The sequence below is a fragment of the Octopus sinensis genome, linkage group LG10, assembly GCF_006345805.1.
Source record: "Octopus sinensis linkage group LG10, ASM634580v1, whole genome shotgun sequence".
In the NCBI taxonomy this organism is placed as follows: Eukaryota; Metazoa; Mollusca; class Cephalopoda; order Octopoda; family Octopodidae; genus Octopus; species Octopus sinensis.
In genome coordinates, this window is record NC_043006.1 from 48,937,499 (window position 1) to 48,957,090 (window position 19,592).

The following is a 19,592-nucleotide window of genomic DNA, read 5'->3' on the forward strand; positions in this document are numbered from 1 at the left end:
ATGGTTGAAACACTCTTGATTGTAAATTAGCTCGGGATCAGGGCTAAACTGGATTAAAAAACAATAACAACAATTATTGCTACTCTCACTCCAGAAAAAAAACGTAAACTCCAGATGGACACACCTACTTTTATAGAAGTAGAAACGAATTAGGAGGAGCGAGGTAGCAGCACAGATAAAGGCGGGGCATATGCAAATGTAATGAGGGGAAATATAAAATATGCAGAGAAAACACCCAGCTGATAGCGAGGAAAAGGAAGAGGAAGAGGAGGGAGTCAGAGAAGTAGAGAGATGTAGACTGAGGGGGAGTAAGAAATGACGTAACAGAGAGGTATAAATGTTGAGAGAAGGATACACACACATACACATACATATATAAATATATATTATAGAGAATGGGTATGAGAGAGATTGCAGAAAGGGTTTAGGGTTATGCAGTTTAGCCCAGGTTAGCAAAAAAAAAAAAGGTTCCATTTATGACCATCCCGTCTTTTTTGTTAGAATATGTCCTTCTTTCTCAAGAAAATAAGGTATTATTTGAAGGAGATTTGGCTGCTAATTGTAGCAGGTCGAATGATTTACTAAGAGGCTTTCTGTTCGTATGTATGAATACGAGTTATTTACATAGTGTGAACAAAGAGAAGTCAAGTAAAAAATATAGAAGTGTAGTATGGAGAGAGAGAGAGAGAGAGAGAGAGAGAGAGAGAGAGAGAGAGAGAGAGAGAGAGAGAGAGAGACAGACAGACAGACAGACAGAAAGAGAGACAGACAGACAGAAAGAAAGACAGACAGACAGATAACAAGGAGAGAGGGATGTATACAGAGGGGTGCAAAGAATAATAGAAGTATACACAGTGAAGAAGTAACAGATGAGTGGAGTGAACGACGTAAAGAGATAAAGAAAGAGTAAGCGTGAGTGTGAGCATGAGTGCGTATGTGAGAGAAAAAGAAGAGGGAGAGGAGGTGACAATGGAGAATGTAAGGTGTCGCAGTATCGGAGTGGATAAATGAGTGGCATGCTTATTAAAAGATTGTGAGTTCAAATTCCGCTCGGTGTTTGCCCTGGCCATCTTAACGCTCTGGCTCTCCTGTGTAATATATATAACACTCAGGATATTTTCCCCTGGCGTCTATGCATCATATATGATACACAGTACCATTTTGTTCTTTCAACCACCGGAGTAAGTCGAGACTTATGAAAGGAAAGCTTTATATTACTCAGAACGACTAACTAAAATTCTGAAAACAAGCCTGGACGTTTAGGAGAGACTTATGAATATGCTTTGACGAAGTAAAGGGTTAACAGTTAACAATAAGAAAAGAGATACGATCAAATGTATTTTCCAGCCATGTTCCGTCTATCTTCTTTTTAAGCATAAAATAGTGCATATAGGAACCATATTATGTAAATATATCCTTCAATTTTTTTCAAAAACGTAGTGTATGATTTTAAGAAGATTTGGTTTCAGTTTCAGCTGTTGTGACATAAAGGCACTCCCCTTGTGACAGTTCAATCTACTGTGACACAGTTATGTTTCTGTTTTAGATGCAACCCCCAGTGACGGTTTTATCTGCTGCAACACAGTTATGTTTGTGATATAGATGCAGCCCCTAGAGACAGGTGTATCTGTTGTGACACAGTTATGTTTGTGATCTAGATGCAGCCCCTAGAGACAGCTGTATCTGTTGTGACACAGTTATGTTTGTGATATAGATGCAGCCCCTAGAGACAGTTGTATCTGTTGTGACACAGTTATGTTTGTGATACAAATGCAGCCCCTAGTGACAGCTGTATCTGTTGTGACACAATTATGTTTGTGATACAGATGCATTCCCAAGTGACAGTTCTATCTGCTGTGACACGGTTATGTTTGTGTTTTAGATTCCCCCTCCCACTGGTGACAGTTGTATCCACTGAAACAGTTATGTTTGTGACATATATACAACCCCTGATAACAGTTGTTCCTGCTGTGACAGTTACATTTGTCAAATAGATGCCCCCTCCCTCCACTGAAATTTGTATCTGCCGAGACACAGTTATACTTGTAATAATTCTGGTGACACAGTTGTAACTGTTGTAAAATAGATGCACATCAACTGATACAGTTGTACATCTCATGCTACAAATGTACATCTAATAACAGACTTGCGCTGACATAGTTGTATTTCTAACGGTATGCATATACTTCTAATGTAACGGACTTTCATCTGGTGATACAAATGTACTGCTGAAACGCATATGCTTCTGAAGATACATGTGTAGCTATAGCAACGCAGGTATAATCTCTAATGACAGATGTACCTACAGGAACATGTACCTCTGGGGAACTTACGTCTCTATGAGACACCTATGAGTTACAGATGTACATATGAAGAAATTTATACATTTATGATGACACAAATGCACCTAAATGTAACATGATGACAGATAAACACCTAAGAACACAGATATGCCTAGGATAACACAGATGTACCTCGTGTGATACAAATGTACTTATGGTACACAGAGGTACATACAGAGGTATTTAAGTCCTTACTGTGACACAGGTATATCGTTAGAGAAACATGTACCAACAAGGACACCCATAGTAAAACTTATGTCTATGGTGAGGCACATATGTTGACAGAAATATACCTATAGGACACACATGTATTTATGATGATACAGATCTACCTATGGTGATACAGATGGACTTATGGGACACATACGTACCTATGGAAACACTTATGAACCTATGCTGACATATATGTAACACTGGAGACTTGTTCCTAAGAGAGGACATGTATCAGTCGAAGCATAGACCTACTGTGCTTTCAAATGTAATTGTGACGAAATAGTTTTACCATTGATAAATGTAACTTGGATGTAACACAAGTTACACGATTATATGTACTCTCATCAATACGTATAACTTTCAAAACATGTATAATTGTAAATAGATGCACTTTTGACAACATATTTACCTTTGACAGCATAGCTATCTTTGTCAACATATACTGTCATCAACATATGTGCCTTTGACAACACATTTTCCTTCATCAAAACATGTTCCTTCAATAATATACATATCTCTGACAACGCAAGTTACCTTCGTCAATAGATACACCTTTCACAACACGTGTACCTTCATCGTTTATAATTGTGAATATGAGCGTGACCGATGCCAGTACCGCCTGACTGACCCTCGTGCTGGTGGCACGCAAAAGCACCCACTACACTCTCGGAGTGGTTGGCGTTAGGAAGGGCATCCAGCTGTAGAAACTTTGCCAGATCAGATCAGATCGGAGACTGGCGCAGCCTTCTGGTTCGCCAGCCGTCAGTCAAACCGTCCAACCCATGCAAGCATGGAATGCGGACGTTAAACGATGATGAAGATGATGATGATGATGATATTTTGACAGCACATTTGTCTTTGACAAATAACCGTACGCTTGACACACATGTACCTTCGTCTTTACGTACATTCAACACACACCTTCGGCAACACATCCGTTTGACGACAACACGTCAGGTGCACCTTCACAAACAAAATATTTACTTCTGGTGATGCAGGTGGTATGCATTTGCTGACACCTGTCATACGTGTCAAACACAACAATGGGGGGAGGGGGGAAATTGACGCTGACAGAAACAGATGACAAACATACCTGCAATGACAGTTGAAAAATGAGTAGGACACGTGTATCTCATGATCGTATGGTCATCTGTTGACAAATGTCTTTGGTGGTTCAGGCTGTTGCGGTCAAAACAATTTGATTAATTGACAATTTGGAAACATTGACACGAACAGAAAACAGCAGAGTGCTTGTTGTTTTTGTTGTTATTATTGCTATTTAACCCCAGGCCATGCTTGACTGAGCAGGTTCATGTTGTTACTGACAGTGTTGATGTATAGCTGTAGGTGTTGCCAGTGTTAATATATTGTTGTTGTTGTTATTGTTAACTGTTGATGTCATTGGCTTTGTTGTTAGTGGTGGTGGTGGTGTTGTTGTTGATAGTGTTGATAAATTGTTGTTGTTGACAGTGTTGATATATCGCTGTTGCTGTTTACGTTGTGCTACCACTCCTCCTCCTCCTCCTCCTGCTACTACTGCTGCTGATGATGATGATGATGAGGAGGAGGAGAAAGATGATGATGTTGGTGGTGATGATTGAGCAAAGATAAGTGAGAAGAGTCACACAGTTTGCTCGACAAAAATAATAGAATCCATGAGGTGGTTGCCGTGAAGGAAAGAAAGTGTTGCTGCGGTTCATGTAGAAAATATTGGGAGATGGGTGTGTGTGTGTGTGTGTGTGTGTGTGTGTGTGTGTGTGCGCGCGCGCGTGAGGTGGGGGTGGGGCGGGGCGGGGAGAGATAGAGATCAATGAAGGTTTGAGAAATATCGATAACAGGAACTCGATGTAACGATATGAGGTGGTGGAGATAAGAAAATAGAAAAACTATTGGAGGCAAGCTTTTACTGAAAGAGAAGAAAGAGAAAGAAAGAAAGAAAGAATGAGAAGGAGGGAGGGAGAAAGAATGGGGGGAGTAATCGGAGATTGAAGGAAGTTCGATGAAAGGGGCGGGGTATAACAGATTGGTGAGGTGGGGGGGGCGCACTGGAGAGAAGGTCGTTAGGATGGAGGGAGAATTTAGATTACAGAAACTCCAAAATTTAAAGGACTTTTAATCACAAACACATAACTGTGGTGGTGGTGGTGGTGGTGGTGGTGGCGGCGGCGGTGGTGGTGACGACGGTGGTTGTGGTTGTTGTAGCGCTGATGGTAATGATGATGATTGTGGTGGACATTTTATGATCATACTAGTGTTTTTCTTATATAACCTAACAACACCTTATTCAGATCTAATTTTAATTATCTTGGCCCTTTTATTGAAATTTTGCCCCATTTATGCAAAGCATATTACACAAATGCACGTGAATATGTTAGTATCAGGGGCTTTGAAAGTTTTCCTTATCTCTGAACAGTATTATAAGACCCACCCACGGGAAAATCTATGCACTGGGCCCGATATCATTTATTTATTGACAGCAAGCCACAGCATATATAGATCCATCCAAATTGAGCCCCTAGACCCGAGAGGCTCCTGGATAAATGGCCCAGTGTGTCCATGCCTTAAGATGGTACTGTCAGTAGGTGAATTTAGTGGCCATCACCCATTACGGAGCCGCACAGATTAGTGTGAAGGAGAAGAGGATAAGAGGAATGGTATGCTCAAGCTGGAAACCTCGTACGTGCTTTTTTTCTATCGACCCTTGAAAGAAAGAGAAAAAAAGCAAAGTTGACTTCGGTGAGATTTGAACTCAGAGCGAACATGTTCACTTTGCGTTTGTAGTATTATTTTTAATGTCCCGATTTCACGTTTTTAATGTACCAGTTTCACTTCGTCAAACTAGCCAAGCACAAATGTTTGTTTCTGTAGTATAAGCAAAGAGAAAGAAAATTATGTATATAATCTAACTTCATTAATTAAAATTGGGAAATAACCTTGCAATTTATTGGTAATTTGCTTCATTTAAAAAATTAGGATTCTGCAAAGGGTTTTTTTTTTTGTGGGGTGGTTCCTTATTTTGTTTCGCTTTTTTGCGACAAATGCACAACTGCTTGTTCTTTGATATAATTTTCTGGATTACTATAATATTAAAATTGTGATTTACGTTGTTAAGATTATTTAAAAATTACCAGAAATTATTTTTAAAATTACCATGATCTCAATTTTTTATAAATTGTGTAAAGACTGGGATACGATTTGTATTGTATAATTAGTGTTTATTCAAAGTTGTAAATAATACGCGAAAGAAATATACAAAAACCGAAATCATAAAACGAAACACGATTTAGTTTTCGTTGTTATATAATACACGTACCAATAACGAAAGAACAACACCAAGATCTCAATTTTCTTTACATCATATAAATACTGAGATGTGGTTTATAAAGTATGTAGTTGTTTTATTCAAGGTTATAAATAATTCGCAAAAGAAATATATAGATATTACAAGATATATGAAACGAAACAAGATTTAGTTTTTGTTTGTTATAATTCCACATACCAATAACAAACGAATTAGGGCAATTTTTTTTAAATGCATATAAGACATATTTAGAAACTATTTATAAAAATATCTCTGATATTTACAATGGTTTAAGTTGATGTTAAAAAATATTCTTCTATATTTCGCCCATTTAATAACTTTTAACTTTTCGCATAAATTCAGATCCCTTATAACCATTTTATTTAGCAAGACTGGATCATGAGTACAGAGGTGGTGGTGGTGGTGATGGTATGTGATGAAAGTGGCTAAGATAATGATGGTGGGGATATTGATGATGGTAGGGGTGGAATCTGGTGGAAGAGGCTAAGATGATGGTGGTGGTGGTGGTAACGACGTTGATAGAATAGCAGTCGTAATATTATTATTAGTGTTGCTGTTGTTGTTGTTGTTGGTGGTGGTGGTGGTGGAATTGACTGAAGTGCTCGTACTGGCGTCGGGAGCAGCGGCGACAGAGGCACAACCTGATGGTGGTGAGGGTGTTACAAGTGGGTGGGTTGGTGGGCTATAGTAGTAGTAGTAGTAGTAGTAGTAGTAGCAGCAGCAGCAGATGCAAGGGTGGAAGACTATTTTTTTTAATTATTCACATTTTTTAAACTGGAAAGAAATTTATATAATAATGTTGGCAATTTTCTTTGTATCTCGTCTCTTCAATTTCCAACAACGTCAACTCCACCGCCACCACGCACTGGAGGAGGACAAGTAAAGAGGAAGAAAACCCGTCAGGGGAAAGACCTGTTAAGCTATGCTGCTGCTGCTGCTACTACCACTACCACCACTACTACTACGGGTGAATTTTCGTTGCTGCTATTCCCAGAAACTGCACCGCCGACAGAAACGCAATACTTAATAACCACTACAGTAAGTAAATGCAGTGCCTGATTGTAGTGGTGGTGGTGGTGGTGGTGGTGGTAGTGGTGGTAGTGGTTGAATAAGGGCGGGGATAGAGTGGTAATAAAAATGAAGGAAGGAAGACATTAGTGTGAAAGGAAATATATATATATATATATATAAAAGGTAACGGACGGATGACGAGGGGTGATGCGATGGGGAAAGGGTTTATGCGCAAGGGTAAGCGTGTGTGAGCGTGGGGCGGTGGGGCAAGAAAGATAACAACCACAGGCTGATGTGTGTGTGTGTGTGTGTACACAAAGGCATACCTCAACTTACATCGGTATTTTGTTCCAAGGACGTGCGACTCAACTCAAAAAGCGACGTAACACGGAAGAGAAAAAAAACGTTTGAAAAAAGTTATTTACCTTACACCTGTTTTAATAAATTGTTTGTACATATTTTTTACGTGTATTTTATTTGATTTTTCCACTTTAGTACGGGTTTTATGGTGATGTTTTTTTTTTTCTTTTCAATGTTTATGATTTTAAATATATTCGCTAAGACCGACGTAAAGTCGGATCAATTAACTCTAATTGAGGTTTCTTTTTCCTATTAATTTTTTAAAACCGTGAAGTCGAAAACACGTTAATTGAGGTATGCCTGTATAAGACAGACAGACAGATAGATTGACGGATAGACAGATAGATACATAGATAGATAGATAGATAGACAGACAAACAGATAGATAGATAGATAGATAGATAGATAGATAGATAGATAGATAGATAGATAGATGGATAGATGGATAGATGGATAGATAGATAGATAGATAGATAGATAGATAGATAGATAGATAGATAGACAGACAGACAGACATATAGATAGATAGATAGATAGATAGACAGACAGACAGACATATAGATAGATAGATAGATAGATAGATAGATAGACAGACAGACAGATGTACGTATAACAAACTGCTACGTGAAAAGAGAACAAGAAACCAAAGAATCGTAAGAGTATTTTCGAAACCCATCAGTTTTCCATACGCGCGTGCGCGCAACAGCCATTCCCTCCCACCCACTCTTTCCTGTCTCTTTGGTACACCCTTAGAATGTTACCTACCTCCACCAACACCGCCCCCAGTTTCATATATATATATATATATATATATATAAAAACTCACTCGGCTTTCAAGTATCTATTTATAATATATAATGCTATTTATATACATTTATTTAAAGCTGAGCTTTTTGTTCTCGTTCTTCGGATAACTCAGAATATCTGAGTACTAACTCGCAAAAACTCATGATATTACCCCCCACTCAATATGATTGAGGATTTTTTTTTTTTTTCGTTTTTGTTTCTCCATTGCAACCCACCCCAGTGCGAACCCATAATCATATATAAAGTGATTACACACACACACACACATACTTCTATTAACAAATTATTACAGTAATCCCTCGACTATCGCGGGTGTTACGTTCCAAAAGTCTCCGAGATACGTGAGAATCCGCGAAGTAGAAACAGTACTGTATATTTTTATTATTATTTCTATAATTTGTATATATATTTTTTTATTATAAACGCAAAACAAAAACACCACGGAGGAATCGACATAGACTTAATAAACCGCGATATGGCGGGGAATACATAACGGCGTTTCTCTCGGCTATTAGTTCTGAGTTCAAATCCCGCCGAGGTTGACTTTGCCTTCCATCCTTTCGGGCTCGATAGAATAAATTAAATACCAGTCAAGCACTGGAGTTGATACAATCGACTTAACACATCCCCCCGCCCCCAAAAAAATTTCAAGCCTTGTGTCTGTATTAGAAAGAATTATGAATTATTATTAGCTATAATGTTTAGCTGTAATTATTATTAACTGTAATTGTTTAGTTAACTAGAAATTCCGTCCATCAAAAGGAAAAAGATCCGCTGAAATACCGCCACATCATAAAAGACTGGAATTTGTTTAATCCAGCGGTCAGGCCCTAGTTGAGCAGAGCAGACCCTATGATCAAAAATTTTCCAGTTGTGACGACGACGGATTGTTATCAGAAACAATGTCTAAGACTACATCATTCTATATATACTATATTTATTTTTTTGAAGACAATACGGTGTGCTTTGTGAGAGATTTGGTAGCTATTTCTAGCATGCCTAACGACTACGCAAAGACCCTTCCCTCTCTTTAAATTCGTTGATGCCTCATAATTTCGCTCATTTTCTCTTGCACTCTCTCTACCCTCTCTCCTTCTCTAAGTTTTCTCTGTGTAAGCTTTTATTTTTTTCAATTCCTCTAGGTCACAATACGCCTATTGGTGAAAAGAAAGAATTGGTGATTTTTAAGACAGTAGAGTTATTTGAGGGAGGTTTTGTAGCTATTTCTGTCTGGTCGAGCGACCACGTAGGAAGTTCCTCTCTGTAAATTCGTTGGTGCCACATAATTTCACTAGATTCTGCCCCCGCCTCCACTTTCTCTCTCAGTCTCTCTTTCCCTTCTCTCCCCGCTACTTCTCTTAAGTTTTCGTTTATGTTGGCTATTTTTCCTTCACTTCCTCCAGGTCACATTACGCTTTTCAGCGAACAGAAAGTTTAAACATACAATCGGAATCGTTATTTATTTTTGTTATTACTGGAGTATGACAAAATAAAAACGATTGCTAAACGAGGAAGTAGTGTTACCCAGCTAACTCAGCGAACGGAGTTTCAGTGATAAAATTCGAAGAATACCATACAATATGAGAAGAATGTACCAATCGTGTTCATATGGAAGACAGACATACAAAAATTTTTTTTTAATCATCTTTCACAAATGAACTGTTTTTCTTTCTTTTTTTCTTTTTCACCGAAGTTTCTTCTTTCTTGAAGCAAATAGCAAGTTGATTTGTGGACTGCGAATCTTCTTTTATTCACCCACCTCCAGGCTGAGGGGAAGAGAGGGTTCCCGGCGGCATGGGACTGATTTTGGAAGCAGCAGGAGGTGGGCATTGGAAGATAGCGTTTGTATTTAATTATCGGGGAAAATGTAGTAGTAAAATGGAACATGTCAAAGGCAACCAGGCTTCCCTTTATTAGGAAGATCCAAAGCATGAAACGAATATACTTCTGGTGTTATGGTGACAGAATTTAAACGGCTGTTGGTTTCCATATCGACATTATATGAGAGCCACCATTGTCTCCCTCTACACGCTCACTTGATTTGCTAGATATAATACCACATCTCCCTCAATTCACACTACCAATATCTTTAAAAAAAAGTGGGGACGAACACATTTGGGATTTTCTTAGATTTCTTGTGACCACTACAAGTATTTCAAATTTAAACTAGATTATTTTTGTAGTTTTGTATGCCGAGGGAAGAAATTTAACAAGACCCACAGCTTGCTTACAAACCGGGTTCAGTCCCACTGCGTGGCACCTTGGACAAGTGTCTTCTACTATAGCCTCGGACCGACCAAAGCCTTGTGAGTGGATTTGGTAGATGGAAACTGAAAGAAGCCCGTCGTGTATACATGCGTGTGTTTGTGGTTGTCCCCCCAACATCGCTTGACAACCAATGCTGGTGTGTTTCCGCCCCCTGTGGGCAGTAAAGAAATAAGAAAAGTTAGTACGCTGGGCGAAATGCGTAGTCGTATTTCATCTGCCGCTACGTTCTGAGTTCAAATCCCGCCGAGGTTGACTTTGCCTTTCATCCTTTCGGGGTCAATAAATTAAGTACCAGTTGCATACTGAGTCGATCCAATCGACTGCCTCCCCACTCTCCAAAAATTTCGGACTTTGTGCCAAGAGTAGAAAGGATACTTATTTTATCGATCCCGAACAGGTGCAAGGCAAAGTGGACCTCGGAGGAATTTGAACTCAGAACGAAAAGAACCGGAAGAAATGCCACTGGGCATTTTTGTTTGGCATGCTAACGATTTAGCCAAGCTCGTCGCTTTACGTAGGTCTGAATAATAGCGACAATATAGAAAGAAATAATGACAGGTTTATTACGACAGCGAGAAACAAATTTTCAATTAAAAAGTTTCTGGAGAGGGAAGAGAACACAGAGAAAGCAAGAAGAGAATGAAACAGCAAAAAATAAATTAATGTTTTAAGAGAAAACACAAAAAGAAAAGAAAAAAACTTTAGCTGGATGACCTAGTGGAGTAAATCATTAGTTTAGTCTCGCTGACATATTTCTCTACTTCTACATATAACCCCGCCATCAATATGACACAGCTATCAGGGATTGAATTAAAAAAAAAAAACTATTTGCCTGACTGAGCTGGAGCAAAGCAAGCTGGCTCCTTCCTAGACTAATTAGGGAGCAAATTTCCTGGCGTGGCAGAAATCAAGTTGAGAAAGGGACATTTCGTAGCTATTCTCGAAGTAAAATTACTCTGGATTTGTTTTATCTATCAACTTCTGGGTTTCTTATTTCTTTATTGGTTACAAGGGGCTAAACATAGAGGGAACAAACAAGGACAGACAAACGGATTAAGTCGATTAGATCGACACCAGTGCGTAACTGGTACTTATTTAATCGACCCCGGAAGGATGAACGGCAAAGTCGACCTCGGCGGAATTTGAACTCAGAGCGTAACGGCAGACGAAATACCTATTTCTTTACTACCCACAAGGGGCTAAACACAGAGGAGACAAACAAGGACAGACACACGGATTAAGTTGATTATATCGACCCCAGTGCATAACTGGTACTTAATTTATCGACCCCGAAAGGATGAAAGGCAAAGTCGACCTCGGCGGAATTTGAACTCAGAACATAGCGGCAGCCCGAAATACCTATTTCTTTACTACCCACAAGGGGCTATACACAGAGAGGACAACCAAGGACAGACAAACGGATTAAGTCAATCATATCGACCCCAGTGCGTAACTGGTACTTATTTAATCGACCCCAAAAAGATGAAAGGCAAAGTCGACCTCGGCGGAATTTGAACTCAGAACGCAGCGGCGGACGAAATACCGCTGAAGTATTTCGCCCGTTGTGCTAACGCTTTTGCCATCTTGCCGTTTCTATTAATCAACACATCGACATTTAAAGTACCAGTGGTGTTAATGAAATATCCTTATTCTTTTGTTTGTATGTCACTGGATGGCGATCATGCTGGAGCACGGCCTGGATACGAATTTCTAGCCGTTTAAATAAATTTCAGTACTCCATTTAAGCCTGGTACTTGCTCGGCCGGTTCCTCTTTTGTTGAATTGCTAAGTGATGGGGATGTAGCAAATCTCACACTGGATACCAAGCTGTGAGATAAATACCCACGCGCACACAGGCATGCGTGCATGCACACACATACACACACACCAATAAAAACTGGAGCACTTGGTTTTGTAAGTAAATGCTTAACTTGTCAGTCTGGATAAGCTTGGATTTTCAGAAAAAGAAAATCAACCAACTGATTCGTTCATTACTAATACAATCTTAAAGCGGAAGAGTAAAACTATGCAAGGCTTTTCTCAGGTTTAAAATGTGACCTTGTTTTCGTTACCTACACCCCTAAGATAAAGCTTTGTATCTTTGTTAGAAACCAGCTCTTTCTTCAGAGTAAGAATTTGAATGATTAAATGCAGAAGAGATAACATAATACGATGATATTACGTTAAGCATGGCCTAGGTCATTAATGGCCAAGACCTACTTTAAGATATACGTTTATTCTTTTCTATTCTAGGCACAAGGTCCGAAATTTTGTGGGAAGGGGGAGCCAGTCGATTAGATCGACCCAGTATGCAACTCGTACTTAATTATTAACCCCGAAAGGATGAAAGGCAAAGTCGACCTCGGCGGAATTTGAACACAGAACGTAACGGCAGACGAAATACCTATTTCTTTACTACCCACAAGGGGCTAAACACAGCGAGGACAGACAAACGGATTAAGTCGATTACATCGACCCCAGTGCGTAACTGGCACTTAATTTATCGACCCCGAAAGGATGAAAGGTAAAGTCGACCTCGGCGGAATTTGAACTCAGAACGCAGCGACGGACGAAATACCGCTAAGCATTTCGCCCGGCTTGCTAACGTTTCTGCCAGCTCGCCACCTTAAGATATACGTATATTACATGCAAATACGACGATTTTCCGCACAATTTTCGTCAAACAAATTCACTCACAGGGCATTGCTTGGGCCTGAAGGTAATAAAAAACACTTGCTCAAGATTGATAAAACAAACTGAAATAAATTATTTTGCCGTAAGAGAGGCAGCGTGACCAAGGTGCTGCATGTAAGTATTGAATACAAAACTTCATGGTTACGAACCGAACCTCTTAACCACACGGACATGTGTGCATGATGTAATTGTGTTATCAACTATAATTGTGATCAAAGAGCCCCACCAACCAAAAGAATATTATATCCTTTGGAAATAAATCCAAAAGGTACTCAGCAGTTATTTTTAAAAGGTCGAATTACTATACAGAAAATTCACTCGTAATAGCGATTAATAGTAATAGTAATATCAAGGAGTTCATACATATCCACTGGGTGTAATCTGAAGGAAACCCAGTTGCTATTTCTAGCAGGTCGAATTACCATACAGAGAATGTTTTGGCTCGTGCCTTTTATTATAAGACTGAGTATGCTTAGTTTAAACAAATATATCTTTATGACAGTAAAACAGTAGAATCCGAGAAAATCTCCTGGCTCGTGTCTTCCTCATGATTGAAAGCAGTGGCAAGGAAATAAAATTGAGTATGCTGGGTTTAAACAAACAGCAGTTTTTATAACAGTAAAACAGTTGGTATTCGATGAAACCTGTGATGGACTACAGTAGCAAATACTAAGTACAAAAAAAATTTTAATTACCGACTAGAATGAATTAATTATTTTGCTGTAGGGAAGAAGAGACGTCCAACATATCGGACAGAGAAGATTCTGTTTAAAACGTTACTTACCTTCTCCCTTACGGCAAAATAACTTATTCCAGTTTGTTAGCTATCAATCTTTATGGCTGTCGGCCTTAGTCTGAGACCGCAGTTATAGAGTGCAAATATTGAAAGTATACAAATACTAAAAACATGAATGAATATTCCCATCTTCATGCGTGAGAGCCAGGGGCCTCAAATACAACCACCACTCCTCGTCAAAAGCTGGGATCTCGTGTTGCAGCCGTACATTCTGCCAGAACCCCCCTTGTCCATTTCTTGATGTCATCGCCCCATCTTCATCTTCGTCTCCCGCGAACTCATTTTCCATCCACCGAGCACTTGAGGATGCGAGCAACAGCGCTTCTAGGCTCTGAGAACGTAGCTAATGCAGTTTTTGCCATTTAACCATCGTCACCAGCTTTCAATCCGATCCCGTCTCCATCGTTCGTTCCACGGGCTACCCAAACTGTCCGCAGGTCTCACCTGTAGCACATCTCGAACACCCTCGATCACATTTTGCGCCTATACAACGCTAATAACCAACCAGACCAGGGGTTTTAGAAGTTTTAGTCAGACGCTTCAACTCAGGGTGCAGTCTTTCCATATTGCACTGAGTGGACTTCATAGCGGATTTTAAAAACGCATTCCTCCTAAATACCGAACATCATAAAACTATGTGAGGTAGCTCAACACTTCAGTGTAAGGTGTCAGGCTATTGCTTGGTTGTGATTAAAATCCATCGACAACTGTCTATAGAAATAAATCCTTGGTTTAGTTATTCAAAGGTATACAAAAACAAGTTAGTTACCCGTTGCCCCAATCACTTATATAGCAACGATGTAGCCAACGGTCTCAAGAAGGAATAAAGAAAGTGTTAGTAACGAGAGAATTATTACGTTCTGAGTTCAAATTCCGCCGGGGCTGACTGCCTTTCCTCCTTTCGGGGTCGATAAATTAAGTACCAGTTGCGTACTGGGGTCGATCTAATCGACAGGCCCCCTTCCCAAAAATTTCGGGCCTTGTGCCTAGAGTAGAAATTGTAAATCTCTTAAAATGGGTAAAGAATAAAAAGAGAATCGTGAACGTCTAGAAAAGGTAGAAAGTTACCTTCAAGAGTCATGTTTTCCGGTTTCAGTGGCGTATAAATTCTCCAGCTGGACGGGACGCCGGTCCATCGCAGGATTACTCATTTTCGCCAGCTGAGTGGACTGGAGCAACGTGAAATGAAGTGTTTTGCTCAAGAACACAATGCGTCGCCCGGTCCAGGAATCGAAACCACAATCTTACGATCATGTGTCCAACAGTCCTAAACGCTATGCCACGCGCCCCCGCAATCGTTGAACGCCACGAATATTAGTAAACCGCTTTAGAAAGAACCGTTGCAAACTTAGTGCAATACAGGTAGGATAAGATGCAGTTTCAGCTTGTATAAGAATGCGAAAGCCACTCATTATTTTCTGAGGAAACAACTACGGGCAGATTATTAAAAAATGGCCTTGTGTCATTTATATTAACCGGTGTGTACAGAAGAAATATTGGCTCTTTTCGGTTTGAACGGCAGTTTTTAAAATATTTTCTAGGTAACTAAAAAATTTTAAACTTCGTTTACTGGTAGAATGTGTTTATAAAACATCTTTTTCCCTTGGCTTTATTGAGAAAATTCTATGGTTTGTAAGATATTTGTTGTTTTTTTTCTTCAATTTCTGCAATTTCAACCAATCACTGCCGTCTATTGATGTAAAAAACATTCTGTGCCGTATGAATATGTCCCTCGTTTAAGAAACAGATTGGGTTTATTTACATTTGTGAAGAAAAAAAGATACGCTTCCCCCACCCCTAACCCTAAAAGAGATTGAAATGCAATAGATCGATTCTAGGGTCATAATTATGGGTGACAATTTCATATGACACTGCTAGAAAAAACTTCCGTCCAAACCGAAAAGATCCGAAATATTTGCACCAATATGAATTTGTTCGCTCTTACATTAATTTGTTTTACGTCATTTTTTTATGTCGGCATAGGTTGGGTGGATACTTATTTCCGGCAGTATTTTCCTGTTGCTGACCTCTACCTTTTTTTACACGTTAAAAAAAAACGCGGCTATGCATAAAAATACTACTTAGAGAAAACATTTGCTTGAGATGTCCTACAACGGGAATGAACCTAAGACCACATGACTACAAAGCTAATTCCTTAACCATACAACCATGTCTGTGCTGATGTATATTCTTTTTTTCCTTTTACTTGTTTCGGTCATCTAACTACAGCTATGCTGGAGCACTGCCTTAAAGGGTTCTTTTTAGTTGAAGAAATCGACCCCAGGGCTTATTCTTTGTAAACCCGGTACTTATACTATCGGCCTCTTTTTGCCGAACCGCTTGTGTACGGGGACGTAAACTCACCAACATCGGTTGTCAAGCGATGGTAAGGGAAGGTACAAACATGGACACAAAGCCACGCATAAACATATACACACATACATGCATATATATATATACATATATATACATACATACACACACACACACATATATATACACATACATATATACATACATACATGTATATATACATGCATACATATATACATACATATACATATACATACATATATACATACATACATGTATATATACATGCATACATATATATACATATATACATATATATATATATACATGCATACATATATACATACATATATACATACATATATATATATATATGCATACATATATACATATAATATACATACAGATATACACCATATATATACACATACATATACATGCATATATATATACATGCATATATATACATGCATATGTAAGAGCAACCTGTGGCCCACGGGACCTTCCGAAACAAATAAAAGTTGTATGTATATATATATATATATATATATATATATATATATGTATATATATATATATATACATACAACTTTTATTTGTTTCGGAAGGTCCCGTGGGGCCACAGGTTGCTCTGACAGAGGAAAGTTTTAATGGTAGATCCAGTGCAAGGAACACATTGAAAGAAATGGTAAAGTCCAATCTGAGAATGTTCCTGATGAAGAATCTATGATGATATTGGAGCAGTGGGGTAAATAAGGAGCAGGGGGCAATCCACACTGAGAAATTCTTTTGTGGGGGCAACGCTTTTTGGGGCTGGTGTATAAGTCTGTAGAGACTTGTGCCCACGAGTTGGGGGTGGGGTAACAAATTCAAAGGGTACCCATGGCAACACACACCCTAGCTACGCCACTGGGCTGGGCTGATATAAAACAAGAGATGCAGTAATGTATTATATATACTGTACACCCGCCCAACCTATGGTGAGACTGAGAAAAATACAAACTTGATCTAATAAAGGAACCATGCAATCACTGTGACTCCTTCCTGCTGGTTCATGACTAAAGTTAATTTTTTCTCAAAATAAATTTTGAGATAAGTGATGCAGTTAAATCATCATCATCATCATCATCATCATCAGGAACAACAGCAGCAGCGTTACCATTATCATGATCATCTAAGAACAGCTGTTATATTTTTTGATTGTTTGGGTGAGGTTTTTTTTGGGGGGGGGGGGGTATTTTCTTCAGATAGAAGGTAAGGTGTGATGGAGGGAGTGTGCCGAAGAAGAAGAAAAGATAAAAACAGCCAAGAAACAGAGAAAGATTTTATCTTTCACCCTGGTTCAAGGATGCTGCAGAGAGGAAGACCTAACAGGAACACCCCGCAAAGGAAGAGGAAAGAGAAAAAAAGGTGCAGAGAAGAATGAATGAGAGAGGAAGGAAGGAAGATGATATCAAGAAGCATTACAGAACTGAAATGTAGGAGTGACCATGATAAAATGTGAAAGGGAATTATGGTGATGCAAAGAGAAAGACAACAAAAGTTAGACAGACAGGACTGGTTAAAGACTTTCACTGCTCATATCAAATTTTTCTAATTACAACAATAACAAAAATTCTTTCTACTATAGACACAAAAATTTTGAGAGAAGGACTTGTTTCTAGATCCCGAAGGGATGAAAGGCAAACTTGACCTTGATGAGATATGGTCTCAGATAGCAGAGTGAGTACCCGGCACAAACTCAAGGAATTAACAGGCAGCAGAGATGAGTAGAAGAGGTGGTGGAGTGGAAAGGGAAGGACAGTACAGAGATTGTTAGATCTGAAGTGAAGGAATTATTATCATATCAGGCACAGGAGTGGCTGTGTGGTAAGGAACTCGCTTATCAACCACATGGTTCCGGTTCAGTCCCACTGCATGGCATCTTGGGTAAGTGCCTTCTACTATAGCCTTGGGCCGACCAAAGCCTTGTGAGTGGATTTGATAGATGGAAACTGAAAGAAGCCCGTCGTATATATGTGTGTATATATATATATATATATATATATATATATAATATATATTATATATATATATAACGCAAGGGGGATCAGCCATCTGAATGTGGCTAGGGACAGGGTGGGGTGGTGGGGGTGTTACTGATGCTTTTAGCCCCAGGCGATCATCAACGTCACCAGAAGGACTGACACCATATCAGTGTCCTTGTTTGCCTCAGTCCTTCTGGTGACGTTGATGATCGCCTGGGGCTAAAAGCATCAGTAACACCCCCACCACCTCGCCCTGTCCCTAGCCACATTCAGATGGCTGATCCCCCTTACGTTGTCGAGCAGTTACTGTTTATATCTCGTTCAGAGATTTATTATTGTTTTTATATATATATATATATATAAAAATTCAGAGTGAATACTTGATAATTGTAAGTACCTGTATATACCATTTAGTGGTGTAGGTGATAGAGTATATTAATCAAAATAAAAACATGATGCCAAGGATTCAGCGGTACATATGATTCGGGCCTTCATTAGACGGTTTTATAACAATGCAAAATGTGTGTCTATGGCCTTCTTCAGCCGCGTACAATTACTACTTCAAGGACATGTATTACATTATAAGTTTTACGTTGGGGATGCAAATCCTCATAGTCGCGTACGACAGAGTGGGGCACCAACACAAAATCGAAGCGTCCATCCCGTCTTTCACTCGATGTGAAAGAGTGAAAGACGAGGTGGACGCTTCGTTTTTGTGTTGGTGCCCCACTCTGTCGTATGCGACTATGAGATTTGCATCCCCAACGTAAAACTTTAATGTAATACATGTCCTTGAAGTAGTAATTGTACACGGCTGAAGAAGGCCATAGACACACATTTTGCATTGTTATAAAACCGTCTAATGGGCCCGAAACATATGTACCGCTGAATCCTTGGCATCATTTTTTATTTTGATTAATATATATATATATATATATATATATATATTATATATATATATACATATATATATATATATGTATGTATGTATGTATGTATGTATATGTGTTATATGTTTGTGTATCTGTGTTTGTCCCCCCAACATTACTTGACAACTGATGCTGGTATGTTACGCCCCCGTAACTTAGCAGTTCGGCAAAAGAGACCGATAGAATAAGCATTAGGCTTACAAAGAATAAGTCTTGGGATCGATTTGATTCGACTAAAGGTGGTGCTCCAGCATGGCCGCAGTCAAAAGACTGAAACAAGTAAAAGAATAAAAGAAAAGAAAGAATATTAATACAAGAGAACATATGTTATGGGGTGGTGACACAGAGCATCAGCATGCTAGGGCTTGCACTGTGGCAGAAAGTGAAAATATAACAATCAGCCAGAGGCCCTTTTTTGGAAATGGTCTAGAATTTTTGATCATGTAGCAGCTGTTCTGCCCCAGATTTTGTGAGCTGAGCCTAAGTATGGTATTCACTAGAGTTTGTATA

The 19,592-nt window shown here is 39.1% G+C and overlaps 1 protein-coding gene across 4 annotated transcripts in view; it reads right to left on the reverse strand.

Moving 5' to 3' along the window:
• LOC115216438 (protein FAM214A) overlaps nt 1–19,592 on the reverse strand; it is a 230,286-nt gene that overhangs the window by 64,142 nt on the left and 146,552 nt on the right. Inside the window, exon 1 of one of the 4 annotated variants that reach the window (XM_036506631.1) lies at nt 3,649–3,982. The exons of the other annotated variants lie outside the window; for them this stretch is intronic. Within the exon in view, the coding sequence (XP_036362524.1) occupies nt 3,649–3,691 (43 nt within the window). The 5' untranslated portion in view covers nt 3,692–3,982. Of the gene's footprint in view, nt 1–3,648; nt 3,983–19,592 lie in introns of those variants that run through there. 4 annotated transcript variants of the gene reach the window in all.